The 22,415-nt window shown below is 40.5% G+C and overlaps 2 protein-coding genes across 5 annotated transcripts in view; one reads left to right on the top strand and one right to left on the bottom strand.

The window, feature by feature from the left end:
- phactr1 (phosphatase and actin regulator 1) overlaps positions 1-11,091 on the bottom strand; it is a 44,976-nt gene extending 33,885 nt beyond the window's left edge. Inside the window, exon 1 of the mRNA XM_063460200.1 lies at positions 10,906-11,091. Within this exon, the coding sequence (XP_063316270.1) occupies positions 10,906-11,017 (112 nt within the window). The 5' untranslated portion in view covers positions 11,018-11,091. The remainder of the gene's footprint in view (positions 1-10,905) is intronic.
- A 2,962-nt stretch (positions 11,092-14,053) lies between these two features.
- sirt5 (sirtuin 5) lies at positions 14,054-21,191 on the top strand. 4 transcript variants are annotated; one of them, XM_063500942.1, is made up of 9 exons: positions 14,054-14,176; positions 15,566-15,669; positions 15,757-15,890; positions 16,065-16,290; positions 16,392-16,479; positions 19,428-19,481; positions 19,598-19,721; positions 20,053-20,168; positions 20,250-21,191. In XM_063500942.1, exons 2-9 carry the CDS (start codon positions 15,579-15,581, stop codon positions 20,320-20,322), a joined length of 906 nt encoding a protein of 301 aa, XP_063357012.1. In that variant the 5' UTR covers positions 14,054-14,176; positions 15,566-15,578; the 3' UTR covers positions 20,323-21,191. The 4 variants fall into 4 exon arrangements, with proteins under 4 accessions (XP_063357012.1, XP_063357015.1, XP_063357016.1 ...); XM_063500945.1 differs by having other exon boundaries at positions 14,054-14,196; XM_063500946.1 differs by lacking the exon at positions 14,054-14,176 and adding an exon at positions 14,217-14,428.
- Positions 21,192-22,415: the final 1,224 nt, after the last annotated feature.

Here is a 22,415-nt window from a genome sequence, read left to right as displayed (position 1 = left end):
TTCATTATTAATTTTCTTATCAATTGTCATTGGGTTCTCATTGGCTCTGCTTTGAGAGTCACCACCATCACTAAGCAGCATATCAAAGACATTACATTCATGGAAATGAATTGCATGCTGTGTGGTCAAATGTTTGTGCATGTTGGAGGTATTTCCCGTGTTTGTTGTGATCAGTGTTGGGGTCCTTACTCAAAAAAAGTAATGCATTATGCTTTACTTCCTACTCTTCTTTAAAATAATGCAGTGCCTTCCTTATTCACTCGCTTAGATGAAGCAGAAGTAATTTGTCACACAGCTGATTATGTTACTGTCTTGTTTCTCTGTAAAATGACCTGAAACACATTGTCTCATAATTGTCAGTTAACAATATAAACCTGAGGCCACAGCCCCACACACCAACACAAACTTCTGTTGTTATGATGATGAGGACACACATATACACAAAGCAAAAATGAAAACCAGCCCACGGAGACTTTAAAGTGATCGCCACAGTGATTCTACTTTAGAAACACGAACAGGTATAAACGGAGGCTACAGCCTGACTGCTTATCAGTTTGTTACCTTTTGAAGTTCAGGGTCTGGCTGCTGGGCTGGGGTCAGCATGCACTCTGTTCTAACATTACTGTGGGTCCTTGGCTAGCTTTACGTTAGCATGCTCTCTGTGCTTATGCTTGCAAAGAGCCAATGTTCTCATAGCAGCATAATGCAGTTGTTTCTGTTTTGGATGCAGTATACTCTTCACCACAGTGCTTTTGTCCTTTTGTGTAATAGAAATAAAAGTAATGTCCATATCCACACTGTAGACTGCACCACTATTTTCCTCTTCTGGCACACAAACTGAAATCAGCAGATTGTGGTGCAAGTGCAAAGGGAACTGATAAGCGGAATGGATAAGCAGTCAGACTAACAATTCCAAGGAATTGAACTACTGGGAACCGGTTCTGGTAGAGAACCAGTTCTGGATTCCCATCCCTACAGATGAGTTGCTCTCATCAGTGCAGATCAGTCTCAGATTGATTGGGACATGTTAGCAATCCGGCTGCATTTATAAATGAGACGACAATTATTTGCAAACCTTTACCAATCTGTCTGAAAGTAACTCTAAGTGTGAGTTAGAGACAGGTTGTCTCCCCACCAGGTGACCTGTGCAAACACCTTGCAATCTGAATTCATCCAGGTGGTCGTTGCGATTACTTGCAAATAGCTGCAGAATTTGAAAAGATTCATTGCTACGAATGGGCAACTGCCAGATTATCATAAATGCAAGGAGGCTGCTGGTCATTTTTTACTCTAGTGTGACTGAGGAGTAATTACAGGAAACACCTTTCTTTCTTTTTTTAAATAACTTGATTTGATTGATATTTTTTGTTGTATTTGTACATTATTTTTGTGTTATTTTATTACTTCTGTTTTGGTCTGTAGAACTGATTTTCACTTCATAGCACTAAATAAGTAGTTCAGTTTGCCAAGGCTTCAAGTTAGGAGTGAAAATCTTTAAAGTTCAACAAAGGGAACTATATTTAGCTGTCATCACCTGCACTAATTCAGTTCTCTAAACTGGACCACTCAACCTTGTTGGTACTGTTTGAACCGTTTGAAGCATTTAAACTAATTTAAATGATAACTAATATTATGGCTTGCTTTGTGATGCAGGCTGACCCTTCTTCTATCTATCATCTGTCACTTAGCACTAATTAATATTTATGTGTGCCTGTGTGATACCATTTACCAAGTTTTCTAACATTAACTGATAACCTAGCACTGCTCCCAAATATGGAAACTTCTGGCTCCAAAGATCTGGCAGTGATCTAAAACCAACATCAATGCAATCCAAGAGAAAAACACACACCGTCACAAACACAAACTGGCTACAACCATCCTTTATATACAGTCTACAGTTTAAAACATTTTTTCCAGGCTACAGGAAACTGCCACATGTAATCATCGGACTCAGCCTTCTAAAAGCTAAGAGATTTTTTGCTTGCACCCCTTTTAATGTATATCAGTGTAAAAACACTTGATTAATAGATGGAATATACATGTAAAGAAACTGCAAACAACCTTTCATATAACGTTGATGAAGACAAGAGAATGGGGTAGAATGGAGAAGATTTGTGTGACTTTGTTAATTTTAATTAGTTTTTTTTTTAACAAAGAAAAATTTGTCATTTTGGCTCACACGGTAGAATCTGATCTCCAATAACCTCATCCCTTCACTCAAGGTTTAAATTTGGAAACTCCAAAAGTTAAAGGCTTTCTTGTGACAACACAAGCTACTGATTTGGTCTCTGCTGGTTTTTCTTTCTCCATCTGTCTAGAAATGTGCTGGCATTAGCACAGCACCAAACGATGGGAACGGTGCTAAATAACATGCGATGTGATGAGGAAGGACAAAGGAAGTCTGCCTGTACAAAGGCAACGCAAAGTTCAATGGATTTTCCATCTTCTTACACTTTTTTTAATCATTTTCTTTCTCGCTGCCATTGACTGTTCAAAAGCCTCCACACACACCCCTTCTCTTCCTCTTCCCTTTGACTGGACTCACTGTGTGTGTACTAATACAAAGTGACAGAACAGCAGAGCCCGAAGAGGAGTGTGTGTGCTGTTGTTTGTGTGTGTGTGTACATCACTGTAAATGTGTGGCTTGGCATATCACAGGGATATGAGTCACCCCTCTCTCTTCCTGTATGCTGCTCATCTGTTTTAATAGGTGGCCTTCACCCATACAGACAACATACTTGCAGGGGGAAAAAACACCTACTTGAAGCTCTGGTTTCCTTTTGCGACTTGGTTGTGTATTTTTCTTAAAGTGCCCAGGGATGAACCACAAAGAGCCGCATTTAAAACTACCACAGGGGGGCAAAAATATCAAAGAGAAAGCCACAGGCAGTCTGTACAACAAGGCGGGGTAGACAACCACTGAGGCATTACTGAATTCACAGTAATGAATTCACAACATGTCACAGTCATTTACAAGAAATGGAACAGGATATTACAAAATTTAAGTAAAGAAAGTAAATGCACTGTGATGCACTGTTTGGTTTCTGTCAGAACCATTACGCTGATTTTTTTTTAAACTGAGCTACAGCAGCTCGACTGTTGAATCAGACCACACAGGCCAGCCTTCACTCCCTACCTGCATCAGTAAGCCTCGGTCGCCCATCGCCCTGTTGTTGGTTCATCACTGTTGCTTCCTTGGACCACTTTTGAAGACAAAATGTTAACTTATTCCCTAAAATGACATTTGATATAACTACCGGTTCATCAATCACACAGGGAGACAGACTTTTTGTTTTCCTCTAATGGGAAGCAAAATTTACAAAATTAACATCATGTTGTATTCAGTAAGACTTAAAACTAATATCTGAGACCATAAAATCATCATGAAAGTGTTTTCTGATGTCACAGACAAGGAAGATGAAGGACTGTTTTCCACAGACTTCTTAACAATCCTGTGTATTCTTCAACCCCCTCTTTGGCTGTTGGGAAGAATGTAGGTTTAAGGCAGTTTATTCCAACGAAACACACAAACTATCAGTCATTTTGTTGTTTAAAATCCTGTAAAATGACGCTGCTTCAAGGGTTTATCCCTATGACTCAATTTCCAAACAATATCTTCATAATGAAAATAAAATAAAGCCTGAAAATGCTGCACTGATTTCTGTCTCAGGCTAAAAGCACTCGGCTATAGTTAAAGCCACATCCACCACATTATAATCTGTAGGCCACACTGAATGTCACTGGTTGCAGTAACCCACAAACTGTCGTGATCCCTGGTTCAGCTGCAGAATATAAACAGTGTGAGAAACATTTTTGTAGTGCTTTACTTTATGAGCTCACAATGCAGCCACATTACACGATATTTTGAGCTACTTCTGCTTCATGTCAGCTCCTCCTTTGGTACAATGCAACGGGTATCACTGGCACCGTCACTGACATGTGGGTGATGAATGAAACAAGTTCAGACAAGGCATGTATGGGTTGTCAGAAAGCATCGTGCACAACAACAATCATCAAAAAGTAAGCTACATGTGGAATTCATACCATAAACTAAAGCTGGGCAGAAAGGAAGCTTTTTTTTTTTTAAACCATAAAAATTCATGGCAACCTAAACTGCTCTTGGAAATTTGTTTTTTTTGTACTATACTTTTTTATGAAACACCTACAGCGAGTTGCACCAGATATACAATCTCTGTGAATGCTTTTTACCCATTTAAAGTTTTTTTTCTTGCTGTTTTCAATTAAGTAAAACAAAAAAACCATTGCCTCCTCCCAGAAAATTAAAAAAGAAAGATAAATTCAACTATAAATATTCTCCCATGCCAACTAATATGCCAGGCCAATAAACAGGAGAGATACACACACACACACACACACACACACACACACACACACACACACACACACAAATCCAACATGGCAAAATGAGAACACACTCAGGGTCAACATCGAGCTCAGTCTGATGTGTGCAGTGGTACTTCTGGCTTCATGACTTTCACCTCTGCCAGGCGTCAGCCAATGAAATCACATTACAGAAATTACCTGATTAGAGGGTGGTGGCTACTTGTCCAGTGTGCAATACCGTAAATATTTGGTATGATCCAATACTAAGTAAATACAGGGCCAGTATTGCTAGTAGCAATATTGATGCTGATACGTTCAACTTATAAAGGCAGCTTAGGTAGGGGAGAACAGTGTGTCATGACTTATGAGATGAATCATCATCAATTTGCAAATTCATTTTAATGATCACTAAAACACTGTATTTACTTTCCAAAATAATTAGTTAACACAACAAAACACCTTTTCATGTATTTTGAAACTGTTTTTTTTTTGGAAGATTGTACAATCTAAATGTGCCTGTCTCTAAAGCCTCTGGGTCATCTTCTGTTGTTTAAATGTGCTATAGGCTATAAATAAAATAGACCCGACAGTCAACACAACAAGGTTCAGACATTTTTCATAGTGCATGTTAGGACATTTTTTTAATTTTCAAAAAACTAATTAATTTAACACAATTCAGTGGGCTACATACTGAACTGAATCAAAGCATTGATCCAATCATGCTAGTGTCTAGTATCCAATACCAATATCAGCACTGGTATCAAAACTGTTGATAGTTGGATCGATCGAGCCATCTCTACTTTCCAGTCTGGCAATGAAATGAAGGGCAAGTGGAGCACTGAGGCGAGTTATCACTCTTTTGTACATTAATGACGTTAATAAAAGGCAGCTAGCTTGGTTCATGCTAACTGCTAACTAAAGCCCTGTTAACTTGCCCTGGGGATGTTGTTTATATGATGATTATGCTAGCAAAGATACCCTCCAAACTGCAGGCATAACCATCTTCACTGAAGCAACATATGTGAGTCCTGCCTAAAAATTTAACTATTTTAATGAGCGTGCGATGAGTGCCGTCAGCAATGAGACTGCTATAATCTGTATAGGAAACAACTTTCAGAGTGTAAAAAACACTGTAGCCACAGATGCTAATGGGCAAGGTTAAGCTTTGTATGCACAACTCTTGCATGTGGGTTAAATGTCTCAGTGACACAGGCCCAGAAACCAGTTGGTGACCACCTGGCAATCTCAGGTTGCTAGAGAAAAATGTGTATTTCCCAACTGGTTGCTGAGTGGTTCCTAGTGGCTCCAGGCAGTTGTGAGGTGAAATCAATCACAAAGAGGGTGCTGCACCATACACTTGCTTGTGATTGCTTTGGTCACTAGCAGATTGTTGTGGTTGCCTGTAATTATAATGGAAAACACCTTGCCTCAGCACTGCAAGCAACCAACATGTTTCAAATGACACAGTTTTTACTTTAAAGACAAATGGTCTCTATTTGTTGTTTGAGTCACGCTTCTCACAGTTTCCCTACCACTGAGAGAATAGTTAGTGTTTGCAGTCAAGTCAGTGCCTTCCGTGCTGCAGAAAACTGTGACAATCTAATAATCACAAGACACTTTTTGGTGCAAAACCGTATACTGCTTTGCAACTAATTTCGCCTAGTGACAGCAAGCAACCTCCAGCAACAACTTGCCAACTGCGTTTTTTTTTTTCACATGATTAGTAGTTGCCAGATGTTTGCTGACTGGTCTCTAGGCCTTTGTGAATGGGGCCGAAAGATGCATTTAAAGCTTTTTATGCCAAACTTCCATCATCAAATCATACATTTGCTGAAAGGTTGTTGGTTGTACTCCACAATCAGCCATTAACTTTCTTTCTATAGTCCTGGTTCACAGGCTCTCATCTGTCACTTTCTTCCTTACTTAATTGCAATTTCCTTCAAAGTAAGCTGCTGGATCCCAAGCTACAGCTGCATTTTTATCAAATAACTACACATATAAATGTGAGGGAAATCTGTTTGTTTTGTGTGTCTGAGAGAAATATTGGCTCATGTACTGGACTTTTTAAATCACCAAATACAGATATGAGTGTCAATTTTGAAAAAAAAAGTTCTATATGTTGGGCTCGAATCATGAGTAACAACTTAGATCTGTGTCTGTCGCCTTCTTTGGCTCAAGATTTCACTCCCGGCACAATAACCAGCTTGTCTGAGCTGAATGGACCGAACCACGTGCCAGCAGAGGAAGAGTGAAGGGTTTTGTGCATTGGATGGAAGGCAGCAAGGCGGTGGAAGCACTCCTCTGCATTTAAAGCTCTTCCACTTCCTCCCTGTGCTTTTGTATTCTACCCAGGTAGGTTCAGCAGTCTGCTTCTCAAGGCCTCTTTAATGTATGCAGATAGCAGCGTTTATGTATGTGTGTGAGACAGAAGCAGAGAGAATAAGAGCAACAAAAGGGTATTACTCAGATAGAGGGGAGGTGGTTTATTTGTGCACTGTTCTTACTATATTCAGTGGACAACAGCCAACTCTGGTTCTTTCTCACCGTGCCAATCTTTATGGTGCCACAATAGAAAGGCTTCATCCTCCTAGCCTGTCCTCTTGTCAGATCCTTCCTGCTCCTTCACCCCCTCGCATTTAAGCCCTCTCTGTCTCAGCCGTTCATTCAGATCTGTATTAGAACTCCATCTCTCTGCTTGAAAGACAGTATGGTAATGCTCTGGTCTTGGTCTTTGTGAGAAATACTAAGCTCTCACTGAGTTGACCTGGATTTCAATTGCTGAAGAAAGGTGATGCTGAACAGAATCTCGACTGGCCCGAGGCAACGGAAACCACAAGAAAAACTAAAATTTGAAATTGATCAGATCAGTCCATAGTTCCCTCATTTATTAAGAATGACTAATATTACGACTTTAAAGCTGGTAAAGACATTGAAACAATTAGCGGTTTAAGGTGTGTAAGAAGAAAGGAGAATATTTGATTGAAATTCATCAGGCGGACACAAACACGGCTCCATTCGGTGCTTAGGTTGCTAGTGTAAGAAGACAAATGTTTGCCAACACATTAGCCATTACAACATCCAAAGGCGATAATTCATCACAGCTGTTTGCCTGCCAAATTGGTTTGGAGTTCCATGCTTTCTTATGTCCACAAAGATTGATACAGCTTTCATTTCCCTACCTGAGAAAGCAAGTAAACAGATGATTTGTCACTACCTCCAAGTGTTTTCCAGTCTAGCACAGCTTCAGTATTTGCAGAATGACACCGTTTGTCATTAGATTGTAAAAATCCTTTTCAAGCACCTGTGTCAGAAAATTCATATTCATATAAATGTGTTATGACCTGCTGTGGTGAAGTTTGATTAGGCTTGGGCACAAATAATATGATCAGGGTTAGGAAGCACCGAAACAAAACACAGCTTAGTTTGAGCAGAAAAATGGTATAAAGGTTTGGAACAACAACTGTGAAGATTATAACTACTGAGCCCTTAAAGTCATATATCAGTGCAATGATCTTATCACATATGAACCACTGTCATACCAACAGGGCACAGTCAGATTGGTCCAAGATGCAATAAGCACAAAGACTCTATAAGCAGGTCCTGAAACATTAGAGGAAAAGTCAGATTCATATCATCATTGTAAAAATGTATTTAATGGAATGCATATATTGTATATTGTAAGAAAATATGCACAGAATAAGGGAAGATAATGCTTTCTCTAAATGTATAAAACAGTGGTAACTGAGTAATCAGATTACTCACAACAAGTCACTATTTTACTCATTCTCTGTGTGTTACTCATTTAGTGTGGTCATGTGCCTCACTTTTTTTTCTTTATGAGCATATGAGTGGTCTGTGATACTATTTTAGTAAAGTTTTATCACTGTACTTTCACTTATGTGCTGCTGACTTTTACCCATACTTAGATATGTTTTTCACTGTCTATAAATGCCATCAATCTGCATGTATGAATAGATGCAAGAAACAGTGGAAACCAATAATCAGTGTTCTCTGAAAGCTTCTTTGCAATGAACCTTGAACCCAGCTTCTCCATTTTGTGCTATTCATAGCATACCTAACTTACTCTCATAATGTATTGTCCTCTGTTCTGTAAAGATAAAGGGCATCTCTTTTCCCATAGACATGGGTGCTGATGGCGAGCCACTTCTGTCTTGGTGTCTTTTGAGAACCAGCCTATTTAAACAGCTTCACGCAGTAAAAGGTCAGGCAGTTTTTGTGGGGAAAAAAACCTAAACACACCGTGTCAGTGGAAAATGCCACTCATATGACATATAACTGTTTGTTTCTAACTTTAAAGCTACTGATGGAGAAAGTTCAGGAAGACTTCAGAATACATGTTTTGTGGTTTACAGTGGTCAAAATACTCTCCCAAAACTGCCTTTGATTCAAACAAAACCATATTAACAATGCCCTTAGGTACTACAAGGGACAGGACCTCATTGATGGGTTTTGCAGTGATGAGCATTTCAACCTGGATGTTTAATGGATGTGGCTGAAGAGGGTCAGGCTACAGAGAACAACAGCAAGCTGTCTGGCAGCAGCCACTGTGATAACCTCTTGTTTACTAATCCCGGTACTCACATAGCACAGCCTCCCACACATGCATGTGGACCAGACAGGCATGCACGTGAAAGCAAACACACACACACACACACACACACGCACACACACACACACACGCACACACACACACACAGACGTGTGTGTGCACTCTGAAGTTGGCTTGAATATTTGTCACACGTGCATGGTGGCACACATCAAAGAAAATGAGTGGGTTAGATTTATGCAAAACACACAGCAGCCTAAACACAAAAACATGAAGTAAAATTGAATGAGTAAGTGGGCAGATGGTTTCAGTGGTGACAGGAAAAGAAAATGAGATTAAACCAAAGTAACGGGGGAAGAGACAATGAAAAGGGGGAAGAGGACATGGAATTTTCCAGCAGAACGGGTGAAGAAAAATTGTGCTCTCCCGACGTAGCTGGCAGTGCCCGCTGGATTCTTGACGATGCCACGCCAGTCTCATGCAGCTGCAGCCTGCCCAACTCTGTTTTCAGCTAACAGCCAGGAGCAGCACTGTTAGCAAGACATGGCAGCCCCCCTCTTCCTTCACATTCAAGCCATGGCCTGATAGAATGCTCCAGGATATATTTAAAACAGAAAAATAGTCTTATTTATGAAGTTGGAGAGTCAGTTAATCTGGCTCAGAGGAGGTGCTGCTTTTAATAGGAAACAAAATGGAGAGGAAGATGGTTGAGGGCAGAGAGAGGGCAGCTGTGAGAGATTATGAGTAGGTGGGTCTGAACAGCATGAGTCATAAAGGTCTAAGCAGGCTAAAAGGGGGCACATTACAGGGCGAGTTTGTGAGTAATTCCTGATCTCATTAAGATTTATTATGTAAGTCTGGCTTCTTCGCATACATTTCTCACATGTGCTGCAGGCAAAAACCAGATGTTACTGTACACCTTTGGATGAAAGCTGTGCTTCCTACTAAGAGCTCCGTGTTTGATAAGATCATTCAGGCAAAGCAGAACAACAACCGGGCAGGAGGGTAATTTTCCACAGTTCTTTCCTCCAAAATGGAAAATACAGGGTTGAATCTAGAGCCTAGTCTACCAGGCTATACCAGGCACACCATGTGACTGGGATTTGTCACATCGGCAAATTCTGGGGGAGGGTCGACCACAGGCAATCGGCATGCAATATCCCATTGTATATATATATAGAGAGATATACTTTAAAAAAAAAGACCGATTATAAATGTTATGTGGGTTAGCATCAGTGGAGACCTGCACATTCCTTGCATTTGGCATTGGTGGCATTTCAGCACCGAGGGGCAGTGGAAAGCTCCGCACTGATGTGTCATTAAAGCAGCCTCTCTCTCATGGGGGAGCTCAAGGCAGAAAGTGTCGAGAGAAGGAGCGCATATCTGTCCGTATACTCGCATCGACATGCTGCTAATCAAGCTTTCGTTGCGGCGTTATCATCGTGACCATGGCAACAAGGGAAACAACTTATCTCGCCCGTTTCTCTCGCAGACAAACTGAGCTTGAGCATCCGCGCTTAGCACAGCACGGCGGACTATCTATTCCTTCACCCTTCACCACAAGCGTGAACAACAATAGCATTTTAAGCGAGCAGCCCAAGTTCGCACAGCAGCTCACCGCAGCGGACAATCGAGGCGGAGTCCGGCAGGAGAGGCGGCGATCAATCCTTCTACAGGGCTAATTGTTTTCTCCTGCTATACAGTACATCGCCCATGCTTAGGTGGGGAATTCTCCCCATTTCCCGGTGCATGAGTCACAGTGTGGTTACCGGCCACCCAGTGTGAAAGCCGAGCACTGTGGGTGCCGCGAAGGCTGCACAATGAAAGCCCAAAGTCATGCTGCTGCGGCGTGGGAACTGTCACTGGGCGATGAAGCAGTTTCTCTCACAGTGAGAACAGATTCACTACACTACACTATCCCTCCCCCCGTGGGAGCAGCTAATACACCCGGACACGAAGCGTAGAGGATCCGCGGCTCTGGCGAGCAGCCCTACCTGTCTCCAGGTGCAGAGAGATCCTCGCCTCGTTGATGTAAGGCGTGTCGCTCTTGGAGCGGACCCTCCGGATCGGTCTGCGGTCTACCTCCTCTTCCGGGGCCGCCGCCATGTTCCGCCAGCCGGGCAGCGTCCACTGGCGACCGGCGCGACTGCGAGAGATTCGGCGCCGCAGCAGCCACTCGTGCACCCGCGCGGGCAGGCGGTGTAGGAGGGGGGGCGGGCTATTGTAACGGTGCTGGAGGGGAGGAGGGGGAGAGAGAGACAGAGACAGAGAGGGAGAGAAAAATTAGATCCTTGATGAGCTACTGTTCCAGTAAGTGAGCTCCACCTGCTCAAGTTCCGACTCCACCTTGGCCAATGAAAAGCAATAGACTGCACTGTCCTCAAACACATCATTTTAACGGTCACATGTTGTCTGGAGTTATCCACTCTTACAATAAAAGACGAGAAATTCAACAACAAAAACGTTGGTCACAGATTGCAAATGACATTCCCATAATAGAAAAATCCATTGTTACGATCCTCGTGTGTGTCTCATTGATGTGTCATCAATTATAAAGTGCTGAGAAATGTTTGGATACTGCTATGACCAATTATGGAACCACTCTTTATGGTAGAGCCTTATTACAAGGCAGTGCTGGCCCAGTAATATAATATGAAAATGGGCTTCCTGAAGACAAAATGTATTACTTTTATATTGGCGAGTATGGTCATTCTAAATGGCAGTAGATGTGAATGTGAGCATGAGTACTTATCTATCTTCACGTGTTGGACCTACGAGAGACTGGTGACTTGTCCAAGGTGTACCCTGGGCAGGTGGATGGAAAGAATTAAAGGAAACAGTTGCTGTATACTAAGCATACAGCAGACCTTATGCACGTTTGACAAGTTGAACAGGCTGCTGTCATGCTGACAAAGGCTGGCTTTTTCGAATGACCAATTTTAATAGAAAAATAATTGTCAATGATGTAGAAAAACAAAACCATCTGGTTTCAGCTTTTCAAATAGAATTTGCAATACATGTACATATACCCCATTTGTACATTTTTAATAAAATACAGAAATTGAAAATAATAAATAATTATAAATAAATACATGAAGAATAATTCAACATAATTGATCTAAATTTTAAAAAGGATATTAATAAGGAACTTTAATTAAAATAAAAAAAATGCTGTTTATATATTTTTTGCTTTTTGTAAACTGTAAATGAATCAAGTTTGGGTAAAACAAGACATTTGAAGATGCTAATATATAGTTTGGGAACCAGATTTAACTGCACTTGATAAATTCTTGATTCATAGATCAGTTGCCCTGGTAAGTAAATGCTACCCAATTGATAAATAAAAGAAATATATTTTTGCAGGTCTAAATAATGAAATATTAAATAATAAGTAGTCAAATTTCAAATGGATCATTAGGTAAAGAAAATGACTTACAGAGCTGGCTTTTTTAAACATATGAAAGCTACAAGTTTGTTTAAAAAAGTAAATGTGCTGCATTTGCATTAAAAGCAAAAACAAAATAAATAAAATCTTTACATCAGCTTGGATTATGGGATGCATGGACTGTATATGACCAATATATCATTATCCAATAAACCAATCTTTTAACTCTACAAAATACAGTAGTAGTACAATGGAGAGAGACTTCAGCAGAAGGGATTTAACTGATCTGCTTTGCCTCTTTTTATTTGTGTTATGAATGATATTAATTGACTGCTATAACACTGCAGTTCCATCCATCCATCCATCCATCCATCCATCCATCCATCCATCCATCCATAATCACACAGGATTCATAATGTTAACTATTATTGTATATCACTGCTTTGGTATTCTGCTTAATATTCTTATAATTCTACTAATTCATTGGTGACCTCTAGTGGAGATGACTGTAAACAGATTCACTGAGTTCACAATCACTGTACCAACAATAAGGTGTTTAAATGTAGTTCTTTAAAAGCACAAACTGAGTGCAACTTAGTCCACTCTTTTTCAGGGCCATACTGATGTGTGGATAACAGTTGACAGGGCCTACAGTATGTGGTACTTATACATGCTACACAGTTTTTGAGAGACACACTCACCAGCCACTTTGTTAGATTCACCTGTTCAGTTGCTTGTTAATGCAAATATCTCATTAGCCAATCACATGGCACTAACTAAATGCATTTAGACATATAGACAGGGTCAAGATGACTTGTTACAGTTCAGAATAGAGAAGAAATGTGATTGAATTGACTTTGAACACAGCATGATTGTTGGCACCAGGCAGGTCTGTTTGTTTCAGAAACTGCAGATCTGCTGGGATTTTCCTGCATAAACATCTCTAGTGTTTACACAAAACAGTTTAAAAAAGAAAAAACATCCAGAGAGCAGCAGTTCTCTAGGTTAAAATTCCTTCTTGATGCCAGAGGTCTGAACAGAATCAAATGTTTGATCATGTGGAGATTATAAACTGAAGTACAGCACCAGAGGTTGCATTTTCTACCCACAGTAAAACATCTCTCGAAGCCAAATACAAACAAACAAACAAATATTGGTTCGAATTGGTACACATTACACTTTTGTGTTTAGATTTCATCACATCCCATTGTAAGTGAATGAATGCATTAATATGGAGTTAGCCAGTCACGTGTATAACAGCTTTCCCTTTTCTTGGAAGGCTTTCTACAGGATTTTGGAATGTGTCTGTGGGAATTTTTGCCCATTTATCCAGAAAAACATTTGTGAGATGAAACTCTGAGCCTGGCTCCCAGGGGCCGTTCCAGGTCATCCCAAAGGTGTTTGATGGTGTTGAAGCTGAGACTCTGTGCGGGCCAGTCAACTTCCACCACATTAAACCCATCCTTTATGCACCTTGCTTTGTGCACTGGGGCACAGTCAGCTTTATCCCTGCAAAATAGGAAGCATGGAATTATACAAAATGTCTTGGTTAGACAAGAGATTTCCCTCACTGCAAATAAGGGGCGGGAGACTACTCTAGAAATAATCATATAACTTTATTAAATGATTAGGCAGTGTAGCTGAATACCTTTGTCCAGTGTGTGAACACCCGTTCAGTGCAAAAAACAAGTGTAGTACAAATGCTCCCTCTGCTGGACAAGTGGATTAAATGGGTTGCTATTTACCTCGCTGAGTTCCCTGACAGGTTCATGTCCTCACAGCGAAGCCAATCCAGTGCAGTTGCTGAGCCGAAGTAGAGGAAAAGACGCCTTCCCACTTCCTCAAAGCCACAGCTAATTGTCCAAGCTCCGGTCTGCCAGGTAGTTAGTGTTGCGAACAGGTGTGTCTGACAGACAAACCCAGTTCATCGATGAACACAGACAAAGACATGCTATGCTGGCCTCACAAGCTAATGTTATGCTAGCTGTTGTTTCCTTGGTTACCAGCGCTGGCTTCTATGTCGTTAGCTTAGCCACCTAGCATACATGGTCAGCTATCAGTCTGTGCTCGAGTACACACCTTGATCGGTTAGTTAGGATAAACAATACCGTATCATTTGTTTCGCAACCTAAGTAAGTAGTATTGTGAATAATGAGCAGTGTTAAGGAAGCAGGAGGTGCATGTTTGTGTTGTGATAAACATGACCTTTGACTTAAGCAAAGCTACAATGACCTTTCAGCTAACAAAAGTGACAGCAGTGAAAAATGGTTCAGATACAACTAATGCTCAACCAATAAAAACGAGACAGTATAACACCACAGACGACAAACTTTTTAGTTTGCATGGGCAGTATAAACATATTCATAATGCATGTGTATTTTATACAGTTTCCAGTGACTAAAAACAAGTAAATTTCTTAGTTTATTATTATAAGTAAAATAACATTAAATACATGGTTTCTTCTAAATATGTGGATTTTCGGATGTCATTTCTTAGCGCTCCTATCCTATGTCAATGTCACACTTTTTTTTTAGTAGCACAGATAATTCTACCTTAAAATGCAGTGATAGTGTCCATAAAGGAAAATGTTTCTGTTAACGTAACATCATTTATATTTGGCCATAATTACTTCCATGGTAACAGCACGTCTGCACCAAAAATACTGCGCATGTTTCTTGAAGTGACATCACTAAGAGTAAATAGTGTGGTATGAGGAAAAAGTACACAGATGGTGGTGAGTTTACACTTTGCCTTACAGCATTTTTTGCTAAATATTCCTTCTATAATCTACTCTGTTTAGCATGATGGTCAAATAACACAGGGAAAATGTTTTTTAATTATACGGTTACTGTGGTTGTGTGGTAGATCGAGTGATTACAGTGAACAGAATAAATGTGTTGATAGCTAAGAGTATGGGTAAATGAGCTTTGGTAAGACTTGACACATGTATGCTATGAAATACAAGTTTCTGTGTTTGTCTTTGATGATAAATAGTACAATTTTAATCAAGAGAGTCAATAGTTTCTATGGACTGACCCAGACAAGGCGTCACTTTAACAGTACCTTTGTTTCAAAGGCATTTCAGGATTGATCAATAAATCCATTAGACTGGAGCACAAAATAACGTCTGCTGGGCGAGACAAAACTTTCATGTGTTTGTTTTAAGAAACTCAATTTGTTAAACTTTGGCTTGCTAGTGGAAGGAGTATCAGATATAAAGCCATAGAGTCAGCTATAAATAGTGACAGGGTCTTGTCTTTCTTCCCCAGTTGCAATAACCTGATGATTGTGCGTCAGTTTACCTGCAGAGCTGTTTTATTTGCCCACTTGAGAAAACCTGGGGGCAGACAAGCCATGGCTAGACCAAGCTCAGGTAAAATTGATTATTTACAGTCTCTGCCACAAATCTGTTAGCAACAACTGTCGTAGCATTTCACTGCCTCGCTGTGTTTATGTGCAGATCTGGCAGCATTCAGGGAGATTTTCTCCAAAGCCAAGAATATCGCCATCATCACTGGAGCAGGGGTGAGTGCGGAGAGCGGAGTTCCTACTTTCAGAGGAGCGGGAGGCTACTGGAGAAAATGGGAAGCACAGGTATGCACCTACAGCTGTTGGTCCAGTACAACCAACTCTCCTGCTTTGTTTTGAGTTTTTAAAAATATTTGCTTTAAAAATATTTCAGAGAGAATCATAGGTCATATTTTTTTGATATGGCATAAAACGCTGCAAGCATGATAAAAATCTAATTGCACAATTCAAAACTGTTAGGAACTGGCCTCGCCTGAGGCCTTTGCCAGAAATCCCTCACGTGTTTGGGAGTTCTACCACTACCGGCGTGAGGTCATGCTCACAAAAGATCCCAATCCCGCTCACCTGGCCATCGCTGAGTGTGAGGAGCGTCTGAGCAAACAAGGGCGCAAAGTCACCATCATCACGCAGAACGTCGACGAGCTCCACCACCGAGCTGGATCCAAAAACATCCTGGAGATCCACGGTGAGCAAAGATGTCTGATGCAGGCAAACAAACTTTTCTGTATGATAATTGTTGGTTCATATTTTGTATGTGGTTTTTTTTTTTTTTTTGTGGAAATACAGGAAGTCTGTTTAAAACACGTTGCATGACCTGTGGCCATGAAGCAGCCAACTACAAGAGCCCTATTTGCGCTGCCCTCGAGGGCAAAGGGTAAGAGCGTCATCCAGTGCGGTTTGGTATATTGGACTGTGTTTTCCCAACAGTATGAAAATGTGTTATAAGAGATATCGATCGCAGTCATTTGCGCCCCAAATGCCAGAGAAAGCGGGCTGTTTCAGTCAGTCAAATGTCAGTGAGCTAAATAACGCCTGATGACACGGTGAAAAAGGAAAATATGTGACACAAATCAAATGTCACTTTAGAAGCCGCCGTGCCACTTACCTGACATTTAAAATGGACGATGTTGATAGCTGACAAATATTCCTGTGGTGAATTCAGTCTCAGCTGCAGAGTGGATGAAGTCACGCGCTGAAATTCAGAATGAATAGCAGAACCGATCGTGTCATGTTGAAACGTATCTGTACTGACTGTGCTGTTAGCGATTCAGATTAATTTAATTTTCTTTCCTATTGCTACTGCTCAAGGTGTGGAGACATCCTGGTGTGCTTTATTACAGCACTGCAAATGGTCAATGAAAAAAAAAAACCTAAAGAACTGAAAATATCATTTTGAGTTTAGATGTCTTTCTAGTCAAAAGTATGAACATTATTTTAAAAAATATTGTCAGAAATTCTTGAGCCACCTTATTTCTTCACATTTTGTTTCCAAGGAGCCGGACTTTCTTGTAACTTTATAAACTGCTCTTGAGAAATACTTCTCTGGGCTTTCTGGAGGTCTTTCTGTCATTTTCAGTCCAGTTCATGTACTTGACCAATTTCAGAGGGATGTTTTGTTTGTTAAGCCACTTAACACTGACCTTTTAATCATTCGAGCATAAAATAATGGCTAACTCAAGGGATGAACCTGTGTTGTGTCTACACATAAACAAGTTTAATTTGTATCTTTGGGCACTTTGTTGCTAGCAGCCTGCTGCAAAACACATCATTTGTCCACATTTCTGTAGTTGAATCTAAAGGAAATGCCAGCACAGTTTGACAAGGATAAAAGTTGTATTTTTACAGCAAAAAAACCCAAAAACAAACAAACTCCCAAAAAGCTAATATCGGAAAACTTAAATCTTAATCAAATAAATAATAAATCCCACTAAGATTAAGAGGCTGTGGAATGCTTTCATGCTCACGGAAACGCTCATAACAAGCAACCAGCTTTAAGCCAACATATCAGAACCACTCATCCAATGACATCAACGACACAGCCCTGCAATCACTTGGGTCACATGCATCCTGAAAAATAGACAAAGAATGGTCAGACAGATTCACATGGAAGAAGGCACAAGTGTATGAGGTTGTTGAGTTTTACCTGGATTTCAATTATATATCAGTAAAAGCGTACTTTATGGTCCTGCGATTGTCTGTCTCTCTGCTTATACGTTTCTGTTCGGACAAGGGGGAAGAGCGGTTTACGCTCGCCTCAAAAAGGTTCGCATGTAGCTCTCCAAGATCCTCATTCTTAATTGTTGTAAGCAGCCAACTCAGAGGCAACTCCTCCAGAAAGAAAAAGTGACGTGCTCCATGATTAAAATCCATGATCTGATTAGAAGCAGGGGTGTAACAGATCACAGAACTCCTGCTTCTGTTCAGATCATGGATTTTAATCATGGAGCAGGTCACTTTTTCTTATCATCAAAATATAACTTTGCTTTTGATAAAAAAAAAAAAAGAATTTAAGATAAGATAACTCTTTATCGCCATTGCACAGTCATACCTAGTACGATAGTACAATGAAATTGGAAACTGTCCCACGTTGGCACTGGGCACAACTAAACACAACACCAAACAAATTTAAAGTGGATTTTACAGAAACCCTAAAGAGCTTTTGCTCCTGATCTTCACTGAAATAACGTAAACAAAAAAAAAAAATGATTTTGTGAAATGCAGTATAACCAAAGTAAGTTATGATACCTTTGTCTGCATTCTAAACAAGTAAAAAAAGACCACTCACAACAAAGTACACAGCTCATAATGTCACTGTCCCCTGCTGTGGAGAACACCCTCTCACTATGAAGTGAGGTGCTAGGCACAGTGGGATAGCATCTTGCCATCATGGCAGTGTGAGGGTATTTACACGTACTGCTTCTCCACCGTTCCAGTGGTTTATCCTCCACCAGAGTGCTGCTTTTGTAACATGCCACCTCCTCTTTGACAGTGTTGGCAGGTGTCTTGCCCGTGTCCTTCCCAGCTGACTCCTTGTGTGGAGGAGTTGTCTCTGAGTTGGCTGTTGGTAGTGTTGGTTTTGTGGCCCAGATGTGACCTTGCAGATAAAATGACAAGCTATTAAACAATTATTGATTATGAAGCTATTTTTCTCGTAATTTATTATTTCTTTTAAGCACTTCCATGCCACAGTCTCAGTGGTGCAATCACTGTAGGTCTTTGAATCTTTAATGCAGTACATCTGTGAGGGCAGTGCTATACATGAAAGTCAGTGTACCTGAAGCTCAGGTTCAGTTCAGTTTTATTGTTTTTTTTGTTGTTTACAACAACAGTCATCAAACGTACAATAACCATTGTCCCACTTGGCAACAGTGGGAAGGAAATAACTCCCTTTTAACAGGAAGAAACTACTGGCAGAACCAGACTCAGTGAGGAGCAGGAATCTGCCATGACTAGTTGGGGTGATGGGAGGAAGACAGGATAAAAGACAGGTCACCAAAGACAAATTATGAGTCACACAAAGCTACTTTAGCAATATTCAGTAAGAATATGAAGTAAAAGCTGAGCATAGACTCTTCATTCCTTTATATTTGCCTAAAAAATTATTTCTTTGAAATAAAGGTTATAGCCCCAATTTTTTCTTCAAAGTCTGTTGAGAGTTTTGTTTTTTTCAACTTGCTGGAATTAGTTTTTTCAAGTGAATGGGTAACAGTTACACCTGTAGCCCTGCGTCTGACCATGTCTGAGAAATATTAGGTGCATTTAGAAGTGGTTCACTTGGTAGTGGCAACTAACATCTCAAAGGCAACCTAACTGTCTCCTCAGAGCTCCGGACCCAGACACACGAGATGCCGAGATCCCAGTCCAGAATTTGCCCAGGTAAAACACACTCACACTCTCTCTTTTAACACACAAATCTTTTCAAATGAATTTATTTGTTTTGACAAAGTGTGTGTGTGTGTGTGTGTGTGTGTGTGGGTGGGTGTGTATTTCAGGTGTGAGCAGACAGGCTGTCACGGTCTCCTTAGACCAGCTGTGGTTTGGTTTGGAGAGACTCTGGATGCTGACATCCTCACCCGTGCAGAGAAAGTGTTGGACAGCTGTGACCTCTGCCTCGTGGTACGTGTGTTTGTTTGTGTGTGTGTGTGTGTGTGTGTGTGGTCACAGGACAGGTAGAGAATTTATAGAGGATGCTATAGGACCAGAGATTCCACACTGCATCTTTCCAGCTACAGCAGAGCTTCACACCTGTAGAGGAAAAGTAAACCTACCTCAGCAACACAAAAAGCTGCTTTTTTTTGGCGATGTTGGCAGGATATTCAAATTTTTAAAAGTTACATTTTATTACAGCGTTTAATTGCGGCCTGCTTAATTGACAGCACTCCAGTTTCTCTCGCTGTAGTAATCAGCAGAACCTTTCTCTCTGTTTCCTGGGTATCTCGCTTTGCAGGTCGGTACTTCATCCGTCGTGTATCCTGCAGCCATGTTTGCTCCTCAGGTGGCAGTCAGAGGCGTCCCTGTGGCTGAGTTCAACATGGAAAACACTCCCGCCACCATGCGCTTCAAGCACGTGTCATTTACTTTTGCACAATGACACACTCTTTAATTTCATTGCACTCTGTAGATAATTCTTTTTTTTCTCCCCAGGTTCCACTTCCACGGCCCCTGTGGGACCACCTTACCCCCCGCACTGGCACGCCACGAGACTGAACAAGAATGAAAAAAACACGACTCCTGGAATGTTGGCTTCACAGAGACCGGGTTGTCTTAAACCAGAAACGTTTACTGGTACAAGTGCCAAGAAAATTGGTTTCTGCGTGATGAGCAACCAGCGTGAAGGATGTGAAGACGAGGCCAACAAATTATCTGTCACACAGATAACACATTTAAGAATTTGACTATATTATCAATATGTGCACACAACTGTAAGAGTTTGCTGATTGAGTGGCTTCTGGTTTCTAATCATTAGGCTGTGATGAGAGTAACTGATTTAATTGTCATCAGGTTGCAGCAGATATTGCAGTAATGCCAAATCACCCTTATTTGATGTCAACAATGATTTGTGATTTTGTTTGTTGTTGGGTTTTTTTTTTAATGTTCTTTTGGTAAAAATGAGTTGCTGAAAAAGAAAATGAAGACAGTGGAAAGCAATGATAATTGATTAAATACCATAACCAACGTGATCACTCCTTGGGCAACGAAAGGCTTTTGATTGCCTGACAATAGGGGGCAGTGTTTAGCTGCCTCAGTTAGAGCCTGGTGGTTGGTCTCCAACGTGGAAAAAAAAAACGACTCCTAAAGGATTTTTGAGCTTTGCCTGCGATATGTGGGGCTTGCGTATGTTGATGCCGTGTGAATTTAGAGACTGTGAGGAATGGTGTGCATAATACCTTCCAGCGGCTACGAGTGTGCTCCTGTTAAAGCCGGGACAACGGGGACTGTGTGTTACCTCAAGCAGTTGTGGGGATACACAATGCACATGCGAGTGCTCATGAATGATTTGTCGCATGTATGTTAATATTTTCACACTATCAGAACAGCTTGTGGAAATTTGAATGATTAAAAATAAATGGAGTCTGACAAACTGAAGTGTCTCACCACAGCTTCCTGTGTGGATCTAACATACTGCACGAGTTTCAAGTAATGCAGCAGTGTGAATCGGGAAAGATCAGAGAGTTTATACTACTGCAGTGTAATGGGTGATGTTCTGCTTTCTGAAAACATCTCAAAGATGAGATTGTGCCTGACACTTGGCTGCTTGGCCACAACTAGCACAACCCCTCTCCATTATCATCACTGAAGCATAAATACACAGCGTACACTAGTGGAGTCCAGTTTGAATTTCTGTGTATTATTACTGTATCACACCTGATCTTTGCAAGATCTGAAGATCATCAGCAATCATTTGAAAGAAGGAAATTACAAACATCTATCAAGAAATTATTGATGTATATATTTATGTTCTATTATCAAAAATATCAACAAAAATAATAGAATATGTACTCACTACAGTGATTTGGAAAAAAAATTTTTTTACAGGGAAAATAAGACAAAAATAACAGCAGCAATAACTGAATTATAAATTTGTCACAAGTTCCCAAAAATGCTACACTGACTCCATAGAATACGCCCCACTCTAATGTGGATCATGAAAAATGTAGACCACACACACACAAACAGTCAAACTGGAAATGAACATCAACATCCAGTTTGTATGAAAATGTACAGTTCTGTGTAAAAGTCCTGCGCTATCTGCCATGTCTTTATATTTTGCTAGGAAAATGAAAAATGGGTGCAGCAAATTATTGAAATGTGCACAAAAATAAAGTGTATATGCTTGTACATTTCTAACAACCTTTGGAGGTTAAACACAGTGTGAGCTCTCTTAGACAAGGTAATGATAAATGGAACTATATGGTGCTTTTCTACTCTGGTTGAGCAGAATAGAAAAGCCTTCTTCACACAAGCATTTGTTTCTTGTGTAAATAAAATGCAAAAATGTGGAGGGAAGGGACAGTGTGATTGACATGTGGATAAAATGTCTTTCTCCTCACCTTAAGCCCCATCTCCTGAACTGAAGTCAAGGCTCTCACACAAAAATGTGCATAAACAAGACGTTTTATTGCTGATGTTTTTACTTACTGTCATTATATTAGACATGCGACCATCCCATCTCTCTCTGACAATGAGCCAGATAAACAACAACTGGTCATAAGCTAAGCTAAGCTCCGGCTTATGTGTCTTAAAAATCCCACTTTCTCTCTGATAAACAGTTTAGTTTCTTTGTCACACCATATGAGATTTTATTCGCTA

Source organism: Pelmatolapia mariae, linkage group LG17, assembly GCF_036321145.2.
Source record: "Pelmatolapia mariae isolate MD_Pm_ZW linkage group LG17, Pm_UMD_F_2, whole genome shotgun sequence".
In the NCBI taxonomy this organism is placed as follows: Eukaryota; Metazoa; Chordata; class Actinopteri; order Cichliformes; family Cichlidae; genus Pelmatolapia; species Pelmatolapia mariae.
The sequence above is the reverse complement of the archived record's forward strand: the minus strand, read 5'-3'. Positions and strand labels throughout refer to the sequence as shown.